Genomic DNA, 22,529 nt, shown 5'->3' with positions numbered 1-22,529 from the left:
GGAATAAAACTAGAAATCAATACCAAGAGGAAATTTGGAAACTATACAAATTCATGGGAATTAAACAACATGCCCCTAAACAACCATTGAGTCAAGGAAGAAATAAAGATGGAAATTTTAAAAAAAGTTTTGAAACCAATGAAAATGGAAACACAGCATATCAAAACCTGTGGGATATAGCAAAAGCAGTGCTAATAGAGAAGTTAGCACTATATACCCACACTAAATAGCAATAAATTCCCACACTAAAAAAACCACACCCGATTTCAAATAACTTAACAAGGCACCTCAATGAACCTCAAAAACAAACCATACCCCAGATTACCAGAAGAAAAGAAATAATAAAGATCACAGCAGAACTAAATGAACTAAATAACAACAACAAAAAATTCAAAGAATCAATGAGATGAAAAATTGGCTCTTTGAAAAGATAAACAAAAGTGATAAACTGTTAACTAGACTAAAAAAAAAAGAGAAGACACAAAATCAGAAGTGAAAAAGGAGATACTATAATTGATACCACAAAAATACAAAAGACCATCAGAGACTGTTATGAACAACTATAAAGTAACAAATTGAAAAACATAGAGGAAACGGATAAATTCCTGGAAACATACAGCCTACCAAGATTGAATCAGAAAGAAATAGAAAACCTGAACAGACCAATAACTAGTAGTGAGACTGAGTCGTAATGACAAGTCTTCTAGTGAGAAAAAGCTCAGGACTAGATGTATTCACTGTGGAATTCTACCAAACATATAAAGAAGATCTAATACCAATTACCCTAAAACTATTAGAAAAAATTGAAGAGCAGGAAATTCTCCTAAACTCATTTTTTAAGGCCAGCAATACCCTGATAGTCCTAGACAATGACACAACCAAAAAAGAAATCTACACGCCAATATCTCTGATGGACAAAGATGCAAAAATCCTTCACAAAATACTAACAAACTGAATCTAACAGCACATCAAAAAGATAACATATAATGATCAGGTGGGATTTATGTCAAGGATGCAAGTATGGTTCAACATACACAAATTGATAAATGTTATACTTCACATCAACAGAATGAAGAACAAAGATCATATGATTATTTCAATAGATGCAGAAAAAGTATTTGATAAAATTTAGCAACTCATTTTGATAAAAAAAAACTCTCAATAATCTAGGCATAGAAGGCATATACCTCAAAATAATAAAAGTAATATGTGACAAACCGACAGCTAATATCATACTAAATGGGGAAAAATTGAAAGCCTTTCCTCTAAGAACTGGAACAAGACAAGAATGCTGACTCTCACCACTCCTTTTCAACATAGCACTGGAAGACCCAGCCAGAGCAGTCAGACCAGAGAAAGAAGTAAAAGGCATTTAAATTGGAAATGAGGAAAAAAATCATCCCTCTTTGCAGGGGACATGATCTTATATTTAGAAAAATCAAAAGCCTCCACCAAAAAAACTCCTAGAACTGTTCAATTCAGTAAAGGTGCAAGATACAAAACTGACATTCAAAAATATGTAGCATTTATATACATCAGTAATGAATTAGCTAAGCAAAAATCAGGAAAGCAATCTCATTTAAAATAGCTACAAAAATACATACACAAACTTAACTAAGAATGTGACACATCTATACAAGAAAAACCAGAAAACAATGATGAAAAAAATTGAAAAGGACACGAACAAATGAAAAGACATTCCATGCTCATAGATCTGAAGAGTTAGTATTGTTAAAATGACCGTACTACCTAAAGGTATCTATAGATTCAATGCAATTTCTATCAAAATACTAATATCATTTTTCACAGAAAAAAAATCCTAAAATTCATATGGAATCAAAAAAGAGCCTAGATAACCAAAACAATTCTAAGCAAAAAGAGCAAAGCTGGAGACATTATCCTGACTGACTTCAAAACATATTGGAAGGCTATAGTGACCAAATGTCATTTTTCACAGAAATATAAAAAAAGAATCCTAAAATTCATATGGAACCAAAAAAGAGCCCAGATAACCAAAACAATTCTAAGCAAAAAAGAGCAAAGCTGGAGACATCATCCTAACTGACTTCAAAACATATTGGAAGGCTATAGTGACCAAGCAGCATGGTATTGGTATAAAAATAGATGCATAGACCAATGAAACAGAAGAGAGAACTCAGAAATAAATCCAAGTATTTACAGCAACTGATCTTCAAAAAAGCTGCCGTGAATACACATTGGGGGAAAAGACACCCTTTTTAATGAATGATGCTGGGAAAAGTGGATAATTATATGCAGAAGAATGAAACTGGACCCCTAGTCCTCACTACATACAAAATCAACTCAAGATGGATTACAGATTTAAGTGTAAAGCCAGAAACTATAAAACTACTAGAAGAAAACACAGGGGAAACACTTTATGACATTGGTCTTGGCAAGGATTTTATGGCTAAGACTGTGAAAGAAAAAGCAACAAAAAGAAAAATAGACAAATGGGACTATATTAAACTAAAAAAAGCTTCTGTATAGCAAAAGAAGCAATCAACAGAGTGAAGAGACAACCTGTTGAATGAAAGAAAATATTAGTAATTTCTTATTTGACAGGAGACTAATATCCAGAATATAAAATGAACCCAAACTCAACAGTAAAAACAAACAAACAAATAATCCTATTAAAAACGGGGAAAGATTATGAATAGACATTTCTCAAAAGAAGACGTACAAATGGCCAACAGGTATATGAAAAAAATACTCAACATCACTAATCATCAGAGAAATGCAAATCAAAACCACCATGAAATATCATCTCATCCCAGTTAGAATGGCTATTAGTAAAAAGACAAAAAACAACAGATATTGGCGAAGTATCTAGAGAAAAGTGAACTCTTATACACTGTGGGTGGGAATGTAAACAAGTACAATCACTATGGAAAACAGCATGGAGTTTCCTTAAAAAACTAAAATTAGAACTACTCTTCAATCCAGCAATCCCACTACTGGGTATTTATCCAAAGGAAATGAATCACTATATCAAAGGGATACCTGCACTCACATGTTTATCACAGCACTACTCAAAACCTACATTGTGGAATCAGCGTAAGTGTCCATCAGTGGATGAATGGATAAAGAAAATGTGATATACATACATGATGGAATATGTTCAGCCATAAAACAGAATGTAACCATGTTATTTGCAACAACATGATGGAACTGGAGGTCATTTTGTCAAGTGAAATAAGCCAGGTACGGAAAGACAAATACCATATGTTCTCATTCAAAAGCTGGGAAGGAGGGAAAGTGGGAGGGGGTGCTGAAGAGGGGTTTGTTAATGGGTGCAAACATATAATTATTTAGAAGAAATAAGTTCTAATGTTTGATAGCAGATTAGGGGTACTGTACTTTCCAACAATATATTGTATATTTCAAAGTAACTAGAAGAGGGGACTTGAAATGTTACCAACACGTAGAAATGATAAATCTCAAGGTAGTAGATACCCCGACTTGACTATTACACATTCTGTTTGTGTAACCAACGCTGATATGTGCCTTATAAGACATTATGTATCAATAAATATTTAAATAAAAGTAAAATGAAGTGTAGGGGAGGATGTCCATAGGTTATAAGCAAATGTTATGCCATTTTATATAAGAGACTTGAACATCCATGGATTTCAATATCCTCAGGAGACATGGAACAAATTCCCTGCGGATATTGAGGGCGTATTGTACTATATTCACAGAATCAATTGCTCAGTGTTGTCAGTTTATTAATTTTCTCTAAATTGGTCTATAGATTGCAAAGTTTCAGTCAAAATCTCAGCAGGAGTTTATGTAGAATTCACCAAGGTGATTCTAAAATTTATAGGGAAAGGCAAAGGAATGAGAATACCCAAGTCAATTTTGTAAAATAAGAACAAAGTTGGAATCCTCGTAGTACCTATTTCAAGATTCATTATAAATCTACAATAATTAAGACAGTGTGGTATTGACAAAAGGAGAGGCACATTGATCAACAGAATAGAATAGAGAAACCAGAAATAGACCTACATACATATATATGTCAATTGATTTTTTTGACAAAATTATAAAGGCAATTTAATGGAGAAAGAATAGCCTTTTCAACAAATTACACTGGATACATTCATAAGCAAAAATAAATAAATAAATAAATAAATAAAAAATCAAAATCCCTTGCATGTTTACAAGTATTAACTAAAATGGACCTAAGAATAAAATCTAAAACTATGAAAACTTCTAAAAGAAAACATAGAAAACATTTTGATCTTAGGTTAGGCAACATTTCTTAGATGAGGGTTCTAAAAGCATGATCTGTAAAAGAAAAATACTGAATAAATTAGACTTCATCAAAATTACAAACTTCTGTTCCTTGAAAGATGCCGTTAAGAGAATGAGAAGACAAGATGCAGGCCAGGAGATAATGTTTTCAAAGCACATATCTTATAAAGCACTTGTCTTCAAAAAATATAAAGAATACTCAGAACTCGATAATAAGGAAACAACTCAGTAAGAAGTGGATGAAATATGTAAGTAACTGGAACTCTCATACATTACTGGTGGAAATGTAAAATGATACAAGCCCTTTGGAAAACACTTTGGCAATTCTATGTAAAGTTAAATATACACCTTCTATACAAAATAGTAATCCCACTCCTAGATATTTAGCAAAGAGAAATAAAACTTACTTTACATAAAAACAGTATATTAATGCTTATTACAGATTTATTTCTAATCCAGAAAAACGGGAAAAATCCAAATGTCCTTTAACTGATGAATGGATAAACAAACGGTTGTATATGCATTCAAAAAAGCTACTGATGTATGCAACATGGTGAATAAATCTCAAATGCCTTAAACCAAATGCAAAAAGCCAGACTCAGAAGACTGCCTTTGTTTGACATTCTGAAGAAGGCAAAAGTATAGGAACAGAAAATATCAGTGCTTGCCAGCAGTTGGGACAGAGAGAGAAATTGTCTGAAAAGTAGTATAAGTTTGGCAGGAGGGATTATGGAATTGTAGTTGTCAAAACTCATATAACTACATTAAAATAGTTACTGTAATAATTGCTATATGTAAATTACAGTTCAATAAACCCGGCTTTCCTCCCCAAATTGGAGAGCCTATAGATAAACTAAGAAGTCATACAGATCAGGAAGTCAACAGATTATGTTTCAAATTGGTTAATCAGATATATTTTTTGAATTAATGTCCTAACATAATGTCCTAAATAATAACAACAATAGTTAAAAGTGGGTACCTCTGGGAAGTGAGAGTGGGGAGATGTGGGTCACTAGATGGATGCTTTTCTTTTAAATTCTTCCTATACTATTTTTTTTTTTGCCATGTGCACTTATAACATTAATTAAATAGAAATATTTTAAAATTATAAATAATTAAAATTTACCCATGTTTTATAACTTCTTTGAAAGTAAGGAATTTCTGTACATATTAAAATGTTTTTTGTCTGTATAATCTTCATTCTGCAAAATGGTATTAAGTAGATAGAAATGAAATCAAGTTAGGATAAATTAGGTTATGTTTAATTTGTTAACATGGAATAGTGATTTCTTCTCTTAGCAAAGGAAATTGCAGTCAGGGACATTGTCCATACACAGATAAAGCTCATTGTAAATGCAACATTTGCTCACCTGTTCTTTTAGGTGAAAGCACTTGGTTAGACTTGAAAGGTCATTTATCACCTACAGGAGAACACTTATGGGCTACTTGGGCTCCTTTTCTCTCTTTACTATAGAATTAAGCTTGCTTATGGAGAATTTTGCTTGCATCTGCAGTTTCTACAGAGGCTCATTAATGTGTTAACAAACCTACTTTGCTGAGTCAGATTAGAGGTACCCCTTGTTGAGTACAGTGCCATGCACATAGTGGGCAGTCAGCATTTTCTTGATTATCTTCTTCAGTCAGGGAAAGTCACTGTGTCTGTTGTAACCCTCTCTCAACAATTAAAAGGTAAGAGGAAAAGTTATGGAAAGATCATCAAACTAGGCTAGTCTTATTTATGTCCCAGAGATCAGGTAAGTTTCCATGTAGAGTAGGAGTCATTTTATGATGACGATGTATTTGAATTTCCAGGGACAGCCCTGCTTTCAAGTATGCTCGCCTGTTTCAGACCACAAATTCCAATTTTTGGACTTGAAAACAGATTTGCTTTAGCTATGGTGTATAGTATGGCAGTCGAACCTGGGGGTGTTTACCCAGATCCCACCATCAGGATTATGTTAGAGGCCTTTGCTGAAAAACTGACTGAAGCTGTCTCTATGATATGTTTAGCTACTCCCTGTGAACTAAATACTTTGACAGAACAAGAAGTGAACTTTAACAAAATAATATTCATAAATAATATCCCTGATTACAGAATACTAACATAGTCTTTATTGGAAATTAGGAAAAGGTGTTGAAAAATGTAAAAATCATCTTTATTCCCATACCTCAGAGATAACCACTATTAATATTTGAATGTGTTTCATCCTATTTATTTCAATGCATGTATAAAAATTGAGGACATATCCTGTATGTTTAATTATTTTACTTTTCATATTTATAGTGAGCAAGTTCCAATCTAAATATTACTAAAAAGGAGGATATTACTTGATTTGGGAGTGTTTAGTCTATTTCTGTTTTTTACTTTAGTGAATAATAACTCTGTAATGGAAGTTTTAAAGAAACTTTTGTGTTTATTTCATGTAGAAGTAGAAATACAACCACAAATATCATAAATATTTTTACGACTTGAGATAAATATTTCAGATTGTACATCTAAGAGTTTGTACCAACTGATACTCCACCAACTGTGTATGAAGATGAAATTTCATTGACCAACCCCCCAACCATTTCTGGGTGTTATAACTTACAACATCATTTCTAATTTGGCAAGTGAAAGTTATGTCTTTGCATTAATTTTCTGTTTTGATTATTAGTGAGATTTAAACTTTTCATGTTTATTGACAGCTTTTCTTTCTCTGTTCATCTACTTTGTTCATTTTTCTGTTGAAATTATCAGGCCCAAGAAATAATTGATTGAAAAGGAAAAATTAGTGTAGTAACCAATATGGGAGTTAATGTTCCAGATACATCTACCCGTTCATGTATGGATACCATTTTTTTATTTTAACAAAAATGTCTATCTTGATTTGGAGCTGCTGATTTTATCACCTTAGTGTGGCAGTGTCACTACCAAGGAAAACGTTAATCAGAACCAGAAAGTTGTGAGAAACACTGAAAGCTATTTTTAAGGAATGTGGTTTGTGCCTTAAATGTTGAGCTCTGAATAGCCCATAACTTGTAATAGCAGGAGCTTAATTTTTGGGTGTTCTTTTTTTTCCTTTTTTTTTTTTTTTTTAACATCTGTTGTGTGTTAAATGTGTTATCTAGAATATCTGTTTTTAAAATTTTCATAATAATCCTGTGAGATAGGAATTATTATCCCTACTTCATCAGTGCATGGACAGATTTAGAGAGGTGTGGTAACCTCTCAGGCTGCACAGCAGGGTTAGGGGTGACTCAGGATTAGAACTACAGATAGGCATCTTCCAAAGTGCAGGATCTTTTTTACTGCACCTTGCTGAATTCCAACAATGTTAAACTCAGACACAGCTAAACACAAGGTTTTCGTTTGTTTCTTTACTATATTTTTGTTTTATTTTGTTTTGTTTTATATCACTATTAAAGAAGCAATAAGACTTAGACGACCTACCTTAGACTTTCCTTTTCTTCTGGCTAATATGAATTCTTTGAGACTTTTTGGAGGTCCTATAACTTCTTTCTTATGTTTCCTTACTTTTATACTTTTATGTCTTGAAATATATTTGGGCAGCTGCAAAAAAGAAACAGGCAATTACGTTACTTAACAGTATCTTGATAGATAAAAGGAACCAGGAGAAGCCAGGTAACCTACCTTCTTTTTTAAGTTTATTTTTATTTTTATTTTTTGAGACTGTCTTTTTTTATCACCCAGGCTGGAGTGCAGTGGTGCAATCTCGGCTCACTGCAACCTCTGCCTCCCAGGTTCAAGTGATTCTCGTGCCTCAGCCTCCTGAGTAACTGGGATTACAGAAGCCTGCCACCATGCCTGGCTAATTTTATATTTTTAGTAGAGATGGGGTTTCACCATGTTGGCTAGGCTGGTCTCGAACTCCTGACCTCAAGTGATCCACCCACCTCAGCCTCCCAAAGTGCTGGAATTACAGGTGCAAGCCACTGCGCCTGGCCAGTAACGTACCTTCTGAAATAGTTATGATAATTCCTAGAAGTCTAAGAATTATATTTTAAAAAAGCATTGTGGATTTTTAAAATGTGCTCCCCATTCATCAGCTCCCTTTCCCACCCATCTTCTTTGAAGGGAGTGGTAGGTGATGCTGCCTTTTTTATGTTTGCACAGTATATGAGTTCTTCATATTATCCAGGCTAAACTTTTGAGCCTCATGGTCAATGTTGGAAAGATGCTCAGCTAGGATCAGCCTTAATGAAACAAAAAGATCCTTCCAAATCACTTGTCCTCCTCTTCCCTTTTCAACTCTGAGCTTGCCACTCTATTTTTTAGCTAGATCAGCTTCTTAGGATAGTTTCCTTTTATTTCTAGATTGAGAATTATCTATTCTTTACCATATCTGATCATATATAAATATGCAGCTGTGGATTGTGGTAAAAATTTCTGACGAGTGAGCCCCTGAGAACCCTTGAGGACTTTACCTTTTCAATTTTCTTTGCTACTTTCATTCTAAACTTGAGACAGACAGTTCTGTTTTTGTATCTCTTCAATCCTGTAACTGCATATATGACTATTAATTGTTGATTACTTACTAGTTACTTTTAATTGCTTCTGCTTAACAAGTCAGAGCTTTCTTAGCTTTTAGTTTGGAACTTAATATTTTTTGTGGTTAATTGTTTTTTTGCATTTCATGGCATATTTCCCAAATAGATTTATTATGCCATATACTCCTTTCATCACTGAACTCTGCTCTTCTCTCATTTGGTTTCTATGTTCTCTACTTTAATAGAGTTTGAAAACACAAAACTAGATCTCACTGATGAACAGACCTTCAAAATATGAACTCTGATTATTCATGTCAGTCTTTATCAGAATACATTATTCTTCTGAACAGTTTTCTTCCCTAACTGTGATTCTAGGGCAACAACTTGGTTTTCTGGGTATGCTGTCACTCCTGATGCTCTTTCTGATACTGGATGGTGGCCATTGATGCCTTCTGCTTTTAGGGTTATAGAATGTTACAACTGAAAGGCACATTAGAGATCATTTAATTGAATTCTTTCTTAAACAGATCAGTTGAACACATAAGACCCAGAGGCCATATTACTAGAACTAGGATTAGAACCCCAAGTCTCCTAACTTGTTCCCTAAATGCCCTGGACTGGATTAGGGATCCTGTGGTGTTTTTTCTTTACACAGGTTCACTTCTCCATGCTACAGAGTAGCAATCCCTGCTTACCACTGCAAGATATTGCTGGAAATAGTATCCTTCAGGAGTTGATTATAATTGGTAATCATTTCCTGTAGAAACAGTGTTAAAAGTGTATGGTGTATTCTTGATCAGGAGTTAATCATCAAGTAAATCATAGACTTGACAAGCAATATATTGAACACAAGACTGTACTAATTTAGAAAATGCATACTATCTTCCAAGTTCTGTAAAATAGACCAACGTGTGCAGGCTGATCAAATACACTGTTAAGATTTGTGCTCCAGTACTGATGGAGGCATTGCCAAGTGAATTTCTGGTAGGTGAACATCTATCTAGAGTGAGTTTGTTGAGCCAGGAAAGCTCAGCAGCTCTGTTCCCTGGGCAGAGATGTGCCTTGTTAGCTAGACACCTGGTCGGCCATTATTAGCTTTCTCTGTTGCTTGGAGTGGGTGGCTATTATTATTCAGCTTTTTTTTGTTTGTTTTTGAACTCAGGCTGGAGTGCATTGGCGCCATCTCGGCTCACTGCAAGCTTCGCCTCTCGGGTTCACGCCCTTCTCCTGCCTTAGCCTCCCGAGTAGCCGGAACTACAGGCGCCCACCACCACGCCCAGCTAATTTTTTGTATTTTTAGTAGAGACGGGGTTTCACTGTGTTAGCCAGGATGGTCTCAGTCTCCTGATCTCATGATCCGCCTGCCTTGGCCTCCCAAAGTGCTGGGATTACAGGCGTGAGCCACTGTGCCCGGACTATTCAGCTTTTTTCAGTTTCCAGAATATTCCATATTGAGTAAAATTAGCACTACAGAAAATTGCCCCTTCCACTTGAGACAGCATTTCCATGTGGAGTATGGCCATTCATTGTGAACACAATAGGTTGGAATAATAACAGGTTGGACACTCAGCTCCACTTTCTGATGCAGTCAACCCCTAGATTAATAATTTTTATTAGAAAAAGGCTGTTAAAGCTGGGCGGGTGACTCACGCCTGCAGTCCCAGCACTTTGGGAGGCCGAGATTGATGGATCATTTGAGGTCAGGAGTTCGAGACCAGCCTGGCCAACATGGTGGAAACCCTACCTCTACTAAAAATACAAAATTAGCCGAGCTTGGTGGTGAGCGCCTGTAATCCCAGCTACTCGGAAGGCTGAGGCAGGAGAATCACTTGAAACCAGGAGGTGGAGTTTGCAGTGAGGCGAGGTTGTGCCACTGTACTCCAGTATGGGCGACAGAGTGAGACTTCATTAAAAAAAAAAAAAAAAAAAAAAAAACAACCATTAAAAGAAATAAAAGAAATGTAACATTATAAAATGCAATTATATTTATCCACATTTGAAATTTTTTAAAAGATATCCTTGAGTTTGGTAAAGTCAGACCTTAATTCTGGGATTTATGTCTTTACTTTCTTAATTGGTATTATAATGCTCTTTTTTCTTTTTTTAATGTGAGCTATTTTATTGTTTTCTTTTAATAAATATTTTAATTAACAAATCATAATTGTATATATTTGTGAGGTATAATGTGTTGTTTTGATATGTATACAGTGTGAAATGATTAAATCATGTGAATTGACTTCTTTTTTGAAATGATGGTAATAGAGGATGCTTTTTTTTTTTTTTTTTTAAGATGGAGTCTCACTCTGTTGCCCAGGCTGGAGTGCAGTGGTGCAGTATTGGCTCACTGCAAGCTCTGCCTCTTGGGTTCACGCCATTCTCCTGCCTCAGCCTCCCGAGTAGCTGGGACTACAGGCGCCCGCCACCTCGCCCGGCTAATTTTTTGTATTTTTAGTAGAGATGGGGTTTCACCATGTTAGCCAGGATGGTCTGGATCTCCTGACCTCATGATCTGCCCGCTTCGGCCTCCCAGAGTGCTGGGATTACAGGCATGAGCCACCGATTTTTTTTTTTTCAATGTTCTTCCTTGACAACACAAAAATTTGATGTAACCCTTGGTTGGGTCCCCAAATTATTTTTGAAATTTTACTGGTCAGTGTAATTTCCAAATCTGGTAACCACCATTATCAGGTATGATTTTATGTGAGCGTAAATATAACAGCTATAAGACCAACAGGACTTACGTGAATATGCAAATAATTATAAAATAATAATAATAATTATTATTATTATTTTGAGACAGAGGCTCGCTCTGTCGCCCAGGCTGAAGTTCAGTGGCGCAATCTCGGCTCACTGCAAGCTCCGCCTACCGGGTTCACGCCATTCTCCTGCCTCAGCCTCCCGAGTAGCTGGGACTACAGGCGCCCGCCGCCATGCCCGGCTAATTTTTTGTATTTTTAGTAGGGTTTGTATTTTTAGACAGTGTTTCACCGTGTTAGCCAGGATGGTCTCGATCCCCTGACCTCGTGATCCGCCCGTCTCGGCCTCCCAAGAATATGCAAATTATAATACACATTAAGGGCTTATCAGTTTCTCATTTCTTCTTACAATTTGGAAAGACTTCACTGGCAGTATATGGATAGGTGGAATCTTTTGGTTCAAACAAGAGATTTCTCTCAATAAATATCGGTCTAGCAAGTCCTCCCAGGCTAAAATGGTGATCTTCAAGGGTGCTGGAGAGTGGAGGGCCACTATTTCCAAATGAAAAAGCGTCATCAAATCATCACCGCATTGATTTGCTTCTAGACAAGGCATTTTATTTTAAAATTTCAAATAACAAAATTGAGAGTGTGACATTTTATGGTTATTTTAAAGACACACAGGTTTTAAAAATGCTTGAGAAATGCTAATCCTGAGTGGAGGTCATTCTGTAAAAAATAGCCTGCGTCCTGCCTCTGCTGCCACTAGATGGTACCCTGGTGCGCCGGGAAGCCGTCGGAGGACGTTGCGCTGCCCTCGGGCAGGTGGCTGAGCCCCGCGGGAGCTGTCGTTGGGGCCGAATTCACTGCACTAAGGTCCAGCGGACAGCTAGGGCGTCCCGGCGACCCCAGGGTGCCCGTTCGCAAATTCATCAGACGAAGGGGAGGCGGAAGCCGCTGACCGCTGCTCTGGGGTAGGGCTCCGAGCTCCAACCTGCAAGTCCAGGCAAGGGGAGCTCCACGGGGGTGGGTCGGGGTGCCAAGGTCATTGTTGGGGTGGGGAGCGGCCTGGGGACCGGGAATGGAGTTCCATTGGGGCAGTGAGTGTTACCAAACCCGTTGACAAAGTGGGGGCAGTTAGTGTCCATGCGGTGCCGCCTCGCAGCAGGAGGTATTTCCACGCTGCCTGGTGGGGGAGGACTGCCGCGGTTTCCTCAGGCTGGTGGGTGCTCTCTGGACCGTCTTGGAGGACTACTGAGAGGATGGGCTGGGACTCGTCCTCCAAACGGCAGGAAGGGTGAACAGGTATGCTTCTCAAGATTCACCTCCAAGAAACCTTCCCGCCCCTGCCCGTATCTCTTACCCTCAGCACCAGCCGGATTCAGTAGTGCTTCACTTCTGTGTCCCAACGCAGCTCACAGCTCCTACATGTGTCCCTGGCTCAGTTTACCACACTGTCCTAACATCCTTTAACCTACACGGTCAAGTTGCTTTAGTACATACCTTTTCTCTCTCCTCTCTCCCTCCCTCCCTGCCTTGACTCTTTGCCAAAGAGTTTGGCATATAGTAAAGTACTCTTTAAAAAATGATTTAAAAAATTTATCTAAAGACTTGCCATAAAGTAATTCACTTACTACTGTCAAGGAGATTTGTATATTATCTATGATTTGGATGATCCATGTCAAAATTGCATATATATTTAAGTGTCTAAGAAACAGATCAGAAACTGGAAGAAAATATTGACTAGAAAATATCTGGATGGGAGATTTTCTAAGCTTTAAAGCAAAATAAATTGCAGAGTAAAATATTGATAGACACAGTTTATGTCTATCATGTTATTAGGATTTTAATGAGAACATCACTATGCATATCTAGTGTGAAACTGTCCACAAAGTAATATTTGGAGAGGTTGTATACAGTAGTGGTTTGGGGGATTTGGGATTAAGGGTGATGTATTTTATTTTACTTCCTTCTTTATGTGTATTACCTGACTTCTTTTTGACAAGGGGTAAGTATCTTTCCGCCCCCTACCCCCCAAATAATGAAGGTAATGTGTTAGGGAAAAAGCAAATAAATATGAAAGTGGGAAAAGCTATATGTAACACATATGACAAAGGATTTCTATATCTATTCTATATTTCTATTCTGTTCTATTCTATTCTATTCTATTCTATTCTATTCTATTCTATTCTATCTTTATAAAAACCTCTTGCAAACTGAGAATGAACTTTAAAATTCATCCAAGAGATAAATAGCATGGACAAAAATTTCTTCTGTACTTTGCAGTTTTCTACAATTTGTAATTCAATACATCTTTATTGAATTTTACCACACTGCCAGACCCTATTCTAAATGTTGGGGAAGTGATAGTAGATAGGAGAAAGGCCCTGCCCTCATGAAATTTTCATTCTAGTGGGGCTAATACAATTTTAAAAAGCGAATTATGGATTGTGATACGTAGCAGGAAGGATGGGGAGCAGATCCTTGAGCAAGGGTAGTCACTGAAGATTTCTCTGAGGTGGTGACATTTGAGCTAAGACCTGGAGAATGAGAAGAAAGGGGAGAGCACTACAGGTAAAGGGAACAAGATGAGTAAAGGCCATGAGGTGGGAAACTTGTTATATCACAGCTGCGAAAAGGAGACAAGTGCTCCGGAAGGCTGAGTTATGAGAGATGAGGTTGGATGAGTGGGATGAACCCAGACTATTAGCCTATCAGGTCATGATAATGATTGTGGATTTTGCTTTATTCTAAATGTAATTGGAATCCATTAAACACCAATATTCTCCAAAGCAGAAGACAGTAGATTAAGAAACCCCAACTACTGGGGAACAGTTTGATGAGGAACCATTTAGGCTGCCAGGGTAAGAAAATAACCTTTCAAACCAAGCAAGAATTGTATGTGAGGAGTGGCAGAGGAAACGTGTCCTGTGATTGGGAATACTCTTTTCTTTGACCCTTCAAATAGGGTCTGTTTTTTCCCCTACATGGCTGCAAAGTCTAAACTGGGCCAGAGGACTCCAGATAGGCTGTATCCTCCTTAAGGAAACAAAGATTAAGCCGTGGAAACACTGCTATATACCCAAGAGCAGTTATCACCAACTGCCACCCCTGCTAGCCTGTTGCGCACTCATGCCTTGACTTCCAAAGGCAGGAAGGAGAAGGCTGCCATCTTCCTATCTAAGAATCCTGCATTTTCATCCCTTCAAAGGGATGTTTTAAGAGAATCCACACAAATAATTTTGTCACGAACCATTTTGGTTATATTGTATCCCTTTATGGTTGATTACTAATTGTCCCACACTGGAGGAGCTTAGCAGCAAAGGTTATTAATGGTATTTCTGGAAAAAGCCTTCTTTGAAAGGTGAAACTTTGAGTTAATCACCACGCTGATAAGCAAAAATGCTAAATAGAAATTTTCCCGTTAAGTTTTAAAATTGCAGTAAAAGCTTTGTGACATTGTGCCATCATATGTGTCCTTTCCATATGTATTCAAAGTTTTGAGGCAATAAGTAAATAAATAACATCATTCTAGTCAGTTTTAAGCTCTAATTGCTGTCAGCCATTGAAATATTTTTGGGAAACGTTTTCATATCTACTTAGTAGAATGTAGAGTATTCAGATTGCTGAAGTGTGGTGCTCTTTTGAGTTGCTTTTGGTCTTGCATACCGTTTCTGTGATCCTGTGGATACTAAGATTGAGGGACTCAGCAACAGTCTCTAGATGTCTCACATAACTCAGAGAGGCTATGAACATTTTCAGGCCTCCATCACATTCCCCCCATCGCCCCCAAATTTCATGCTGATATTGGAAAGAACATTCAATTCTCGTGTAGTACATATAGTACAAGATAAACAATAACATTAATTGGAGAAGTTTTGCTGATTTAGAAACCAGTAGAATTCTCTCACCCTCTGAAACAGCAGCGTGTGAATTTGGGGGCACAGACCAATCCTGTTCACATCCCTAACCCCAGCTCTCTCTTTTCATCTATCATAGGTAATCCTTAAGTCACTTATATTGAGAACTGTGACACAAGTTCAGAGTAGCAGAGGACTAGAGAACTGGAGGGGTCTTTAGAAGTCTTCTAGCCTGCTTCTTGACCTCCTCATTTTACAGGTGAGGAAGATAAGATCTGGAGAGATTGGGGAACTTGTCTAAAGTCTCAGGTGGCTGGTGGTCAGGTGAGCTAAAACCTCGAGTTTCAATCAATGTTGCCTTTGGACTGAGAAAATTCCAAATGGTTAGTACGAATAATTTACAATGTGCTGAACTCTAACTAAATTGAGCAGTACAGCTGAAAGTTTAAGCAGTTCTCCTGGACAGAATCCCTGCTGGTTTCATTCCTTCTCAGCTCTGAACCTTCTTTAATGGGGAACGTAATTGCTACTTTGTGCAAAGTTTTTCTTTGTGATGGGTGTCTTCCCTTATTTGTGGAGTTCTGAAATTTTTGGTTGCAGCCTGAGAAGGAGTATTTCTACCAGCTGAATCTTTATTGAAAGCTCATTTGACCTAAAAGTTTACATTTATATTGACCATATTTTATTAATGCTATTTTCATTCTTTGTTCTATTTTTCCTTACCATTAAGAAAGGCGAATGCTTTGAAATGACCACATGGCAAGAAAATAAAATTTTGACAAGGAATAGAAAAGGAAGCTAGATCTTTGCCTGATTTTCTTTGACCCTGTCTGGCTTTCCTTCAGATTTACTAGTGCTAGTTTTCCTGGCTTCTTTCCTGCTGCTGTACTTTTCATATTCAGCACACTGAAAAGCTTGAATTGTTCCCTTTGTTAACTCAGAAGCCTGCAAATGATGAAAAGATTACATATTCAGCAGGTCAAATCCGAGACGGTTTTCTGAATTAAAAAAAATATTTTGCGTTTCATAGCCTGGTCTAAAACTAGAGAAACTGAATAAACTGATGTCTGGAAAAGAAGAAAGAGTTTATGTCAGATGTTTATGTTAAGCACTGGTTAATTTTAGCATATAGACCCCAAACATAGGGAACATAGTAATATGTAACCAACATGTTGAAAATACTGTCTAATTCAAAGCACCTAATATTTGCCAAATAAATATTTGGCTTTCTAATAAGAATAGCACATAAATGCAGATCAACGAATTTGGTTCTTTTTTGTAGTCAGATGGTTTTTATATTTCTGGACACCAGGGTGTGCTAGCCATCACATGTAAATATGGATGAATATTTATTTTCTGGTTGGTTAGGAATGTGCACATCCTTTAGTTGATGTGGGTAACAGATGTCTTGTGGGTAACAGATGTCTTGCCTTTTAGAGACGAATTGGCAGAGTGGATAAAAGGGGATAATTAAAGGGGTAGGAGGAGACAAAAGCAAAGTACAATCTTCCTTGTGGTGAAAAATCTAATAAACCTCCTTATTATGGGTAATTGTTTTCCTTCTTCAACCTCATTTGCTGCCCCTTTCCATAGGACTCAAGTACATTGTAATGGGAAAGTATAAAATAAACATGAGACAAGACTACTGCCTGCTAACAACCAGATTTGTTCTGTCACAGAATATTGTAGTATAATTAACTCAATGAACATCAGTTTTTTTTGAAAAAGACAAAATATGAAATCATGTCTAATCACTAATGGCAACTTATATTGTAATTGGCAGCACAAAGGTTCTATGTTGAGGATGGTTAATATAAATATAGTTGAATTATATGTCAAATGCAGTGATATAGTGGACTGGTGCGAAATGAAATATGAGAGTCTGAGTATGTTGTATGTTACTTATTCATCTTAGGTCCTATTTAGTTTGCTGTTTGTTCGCTGTCAGTCCTATCGTACTGCCAGCTGAACTGGAATAAATGGGAACATTTAGCAGATGTTTGAAGCCATTATCATTAACAAATCCTCAATTTTGCCAGTGTTTTTCATCATGCAAGATTTGAAGTAAGGTGTCACTTTGTGTCTTAACTATATCACCTAGGTATATATTATTATTATGATTTGTACCTTTTACTTTTAACCAAAGTAAATTTTTATAGCTTGTTAAACATTTAGTGAATATCTGCATAATTCCTTGCTAAGAACTATTATGTAATCATTTTTATAAGGAGCCAGTAGTGCTTCAAAAAGAAAGTATCAGATTATGTACTCAAAGCCTTACTTAATACAGAATTTAGATAAAGCTGTAAGGTGAGATTATTTATTTTAGATGCAAGGCACATGATACTGAATTTTATTTGACTACATGTCCCCTCAGAAAATAGGTAGGTAGAATTCGTTTCAAAAACACCAACTGTGTTTTAAAGGCTATTAGGATAATACCGATCAGAATCCTAGTTTTCAATTATTAATTCATTAACAGCTTCTTTCTGCTGTATTAGAATTCTGTTTTTTTCACAATTGCTAGAAATTTGTGGGGTGGGAGAATTGTTCACATACCCATTTTTTTTTATGGCACCTTTCATGAGTAAGGTGCCATTAAAAATGGTACCTTTGCTTGACTAGTCCAGAGACTGTTACATAAGTCAGTCACTTTATCTTTTTCAGCCTCATTTTGTTATATATGAAATGGAGATAGTGACAACTAACTCCCACAGTTGCAGTGGGATTATATGAGATGATGAATGCATGTGAAACTAACATATATTTAATTGTTGAGTGCTTTATGTTTGTCTTCACTCAGCAGATTCATGTTCTTTAGTTGGTTGTGTCAGTTGCTAAGCTTCTCTTGGAAATAGAGTGTCCAAGGAGATTCTGATGAAATGTCTAGTGACAAATGGTTTGAGATTGTGTGTTGGAAGAGTTACTCTTTTTCCTACCTTTAGCCCCTTAAAATATGAAAGTGAAGAATAACCATAGTTCGGCAATTGAGTTAACATTAAATGAGTTTTCCTATTTTGTAATTGTAGATTTCCATAAGGTGTAAATAAGTACGGTCATAAAATATTGGTGTTATATAAGAGTTTAAGATTTTTAGACCCACTTTCCCTATGCTATTCATTTTCTATTTTCAGAGAACAATATTGAGACTCTGTAAGGTTAAATGTCTTCTCCAAAGTCAATCAGCAAGTTAGTGACAGAGTGAGGGCTGGAACTTTTGTCTTTTCCTGAATTCTTTGGCTGGAGCATAAATTAGTTAACCTGTGTAAAGCCCTTAGACAAATCTCTGGCACATAGGAAATACTATATAAAGACTTAGGGACTATCTCTCCTACTACTGAAGGAGGTAAAGCCAGTTGCCTTATGCAAACAAGCAAAACAATCAAAATACATTTGTAACCCATAAAGGAATAGCCAAATGAACTAGGGTGCAGAGACCATTTAAAAGCCATAATAAAGAAATGCATCTCTTTCTGCTCTGTCAAGAGTGATTTGACTGCTCTCCTTCTTTTAATGACCCAGACTAGATTCTAGATGGTCACACAGCAGGTAGTATCTGGTGACCTTGCAAGGAAAGTGCCTTGAAACATGTTCTAAAGCACTAGATTTTATCTATATAGCTCTATAGAATCCCCATCAAGTTAGAATATGTGGCTCTTCTGTATCACATAGATATTGATGACAAAGTATATTTATTAATGTTGATCACCACTGGAATAAATAGGAAAGTGAGCTGTTATGCTTGGTTCAGTGTTGATAACAAAACAGTATTTTATTTTAAGATTGTATTTCCCTTAGGATACCAGTATTAAAAATGTTTTTAGAAATGATGCTTCATCAGTTAAGAAAAATTATTGATAGAAGAGAATAATTTCTATATGATTGATATAGAATTTGTTCTTTGTTAAATATTCAGTTATATAGGAATAGTACCCATTTTTGCTCCCATATCTGTATTTGAAGTTAAGTAAAAGTTGTCATTTATGTATCAAATATTTTACAAGTATAAAATCAACTTCCATTTGAACGATTAGCAATTTAAAACTTTAGTTTTACTGACAATGATTATATGGTAAAAATTTGCACATTTAGATAATTATGGGAGGACAGTTGTGATTTAACGAAAAGTTCGTAACATTAATAATATATTTATTTATTTTTGTTTTTGTTGCATTTGCTTTTGGGGTCTTAGTCATAAATGTTTTACCTAGGGAATGTTGAGAATAGTTTGTCTTTGTAGGTTTTCTTCTAGAATTTTTCTTGTTTTAGGGCTTAGAGTTAAGTCTTTAATTCATCTTGAGTTAATTTTTGTATAATGTGAGAGGAGGATCCAGTTTCTTCTACGCATAGCTATCCACTTTTCCAAGCACCATTTATTGAATAGAGTATCCTTACCCCAGTGTGTGTTTTTGTGTGCCTTGTCGGAGATCAGTTGGTTGTAAATATGTAGCTTTATTTCTGGATTCTCTAATCTGTTTCATTGGTCTATGTGTCTACTTTTATACCAGTACCATGCCATTTTGGTTACTGTAGCCCTGTATTTATAGAATAATTTGAAGTTGGGTAATGTGATGCTTCCAGATTTGTGCTTTTTGCTTAGGATTACTTTGGCTATTCAGGCTCTTTTTTGATTCCATAAAAATTTTAGGATTTTTTTTCTAATTCTGTGAAAAATGATGTATTTTGATAGGAATTGCACTGAATCTGTAGAATGCTTTGGGCAGCATGGTCATTTTCACAATATTGATTCTTCCAATCTATGAGCATGGATGTTTTTCCATATGTTTGTGTCATCTATATCTCTGCACAAAGAAATAATAGCATAAACAGATAACCTATAGAATGGCAGAAAATATTTGCAAAGTATACATCCAAAAAAGGATGTATCCAGAATCTACAAGGAACTCAAGAGAATCAGCAAGAAAAAAGCAAATAATCCCATTAAAAAGTGGGCAAATGACATGAACAAACACTTCTCAAAAGAAGACATACAAATGGCTAACAAATATATGAAAAAATGTTCAACACCGCTAATCACCAGGGAAATGCAAATTAAAATAACAGTGAGATATCAGCTTACCCCAGCCAGAATGGTCACCATTAAAAAGTCAAAAAACAATAGATGTTGGTGTGGATATGGTGAAAAGCAAATGCTTATACCCTGCTGATGGGAATTTAAATTATTACAATGTCTATGGAAAACAGTATGGAGAGTTCTCAAAGAACTAAAAATGGAACTGCCATTTGATCCAGCAATCCCACTATTGGGTTATCAAAAAGATACCTGCACATGTATGTTTATGTCAGCACAGTTCACATTGCAAAGATGCAGCATCAACATAAGTGCCCATCAACCGATAAATGAATAAAAACATGTGTGTATGTGTATGTGCATATATATATATGCACACATGTATATATATATGCACACACGTATATATACACACACGTATATATACACACACGTATATATATGGTGTGTATGTTTGTGTGTGTGTGTGTGTATATACCATAGACTACAACTCAGCCATAAAAAAGAAGGAAATAATGTCTTTTGCAGCAACTTTTGATGGAAATGGAGGCCATTATCCTAAGTGAAGTAACTCAAAAGCAGAAAACAAAATACTGTATGTCCTCACTAATAAGAGGGAGCTAAGCTATGAGTATGCAAAGGCAAACAGGGAGATGTAAAGGATATTGGAGACTCAGGAGGTGGGAGAGGGTGGGAGGGAGGTTAGGAATGAAAAATTATCTATTGAGTACAATGTACACTATTCAGGTGATGGGTACACTGAAAGCTGAGACTTCATTATTATACAGTTCACCCATGTAACCCAAAACAACTTGTACTCCTAAAGCTATTGAAATTTAAAGAATTTTAAAACAGTAATACAAAGCTTATTTAGTATTATGCTATTTAGAAACAATATATTTAAATAAAATTTGAATAAATAACTCACAACCACTAGATGCTTCATGCTGATGAATATTTTACATCAAAACATAAATAGGCACTGCTTTGGACATGTGACTTAGTGGTGACTCTGTGTGTGTGTGTGTGTGTGTGTAATAAGTGGAGAATGTTGGAGAGGTGTGGATAGTGAACAGATTAGTTTAACAAAGTGTAATTTTTCACAGTTGTATTGGTATCGATATTCTAAATTCTATTATTGGTGTGCCTTACTTTATGGACTGGATGTGTGAATTAAAGAAAATTACCTGAAGGTCATGGTGTCTGTTCAAATGATTCATTCTAATATATGTTCTTTAGTGAAGAGGGGAAATATAGTGGCTCACCAATGTCTTAAAGGAACTATGACAATAACAATTGTGTTAAAGTATCACAGAAAATAAATATAAAGTGTCACAACTATTTTTTAGAGACATAAATGTCTATGGTTAGCTTTGCGTTTAGCACATTTGCTTAAAAGTTTAAAGGAAGGAGGGCAAATGAACAGAACACACTGAATTGTTTGGTTACACAGCTGCCATAACCCCACTTTAATGTTCTGTGAGTGTTGCTGGACAGCCCCTCTTGGTTGCTGTGATACTGTTTCCTAGCATTTCCTAGGAGCTATTGATTTAGGAATGAGCTGATTGAACTTAATAAGGGGGTATTTAGAGCATGGATGGGAAAAATGCTTTAAATATAGTAGCAACTGAATAAATCACAAAAATATTAGCAATAGTAAATGATAATTGGACAGGATGTTTAGTGAAATACATGATGGAGCGGGAGTAAGAGCTTAGCATGTGTTTAGCAAGTGTTTTTATTTAAACCCCTTTTCCATTTTCATTAAGATTGAATTTATATTCTGAGGTATTATCAAGTAAAGTAGCATGATGTCTTTTGTATTTTAAATCTTTTTGCCTTACTCTTTCCAGGACTGAAGTGTGTATGTCTTTTGTGTGATTCTTCAAACTTTACCTGCCAAACAGAAGGAGCATGTTGGGCATCAGTCATGCTAACCAATGGAAAAGAACAGGTGATCAAATCCTGTGTCTCCCTTCCAGAACTGAATGCTCAAGTGTTCTGTCATAGTTCCAACAATGTTACCAAAACCGAATGCTGCTTCACAGATTTTTGCAACAACATAACACTGCACCTTCCAACAGGTAAGGGGTTTATCTTTCTTCATTCCAAATTTAATTTTACTCTTGGAAAACTATAAGAAATGGTAGGAATCAAACTGTCTTATGTTTCTTT

The 22,529-nt window shown here is 36.1% G+C and overlaps 1 protein-coding gene across 4 annotated transcripts in view; it reads left to right on the top strand.

Moving 5' to 3' along the window:
* The window catches only part of ACVR1C (activin A receptor type 1C), a 99,083-nt gene that overhangs the window by 25,685 nt on the left and 50,869 nt on the right, over positions 1 to 22,529 (top strand). For all 4 annotated transcript variants that reach the window (XM_077956170.1, NM_001266690.1, XM_077956168.1 and 1 more), the window contains 1 exon segment: positions 22,208 to 22,438. In XM_077956170.1, the coding sequence (XP_077812296.1) occupies positions 22,285 to 22,438 (154 nt within the window). In that variant the 5' untranslated portion in view covers positions 22,208 to 22,284.

Source organism: Macaca mulatta, chromosome 12 (assembly GCF_049350105.2).
Source record: "Macaca mulatta isolate MMU2019108-1 chromosome 12, T2T-MMU8v2.0, whole genome shotgun sequence".
NCBI classification, from domain to species: Eukaryota; Metazoa; Chordata; class Mammalia; order Primates; family Cercopithecidae; genus Macaca; species Macaca mulatta.
The sequence above is the reverse complement of the archived record's forward strand: the minus strand, read 5'-3'. Positions and strand labels throughout refer to the sequence as shown.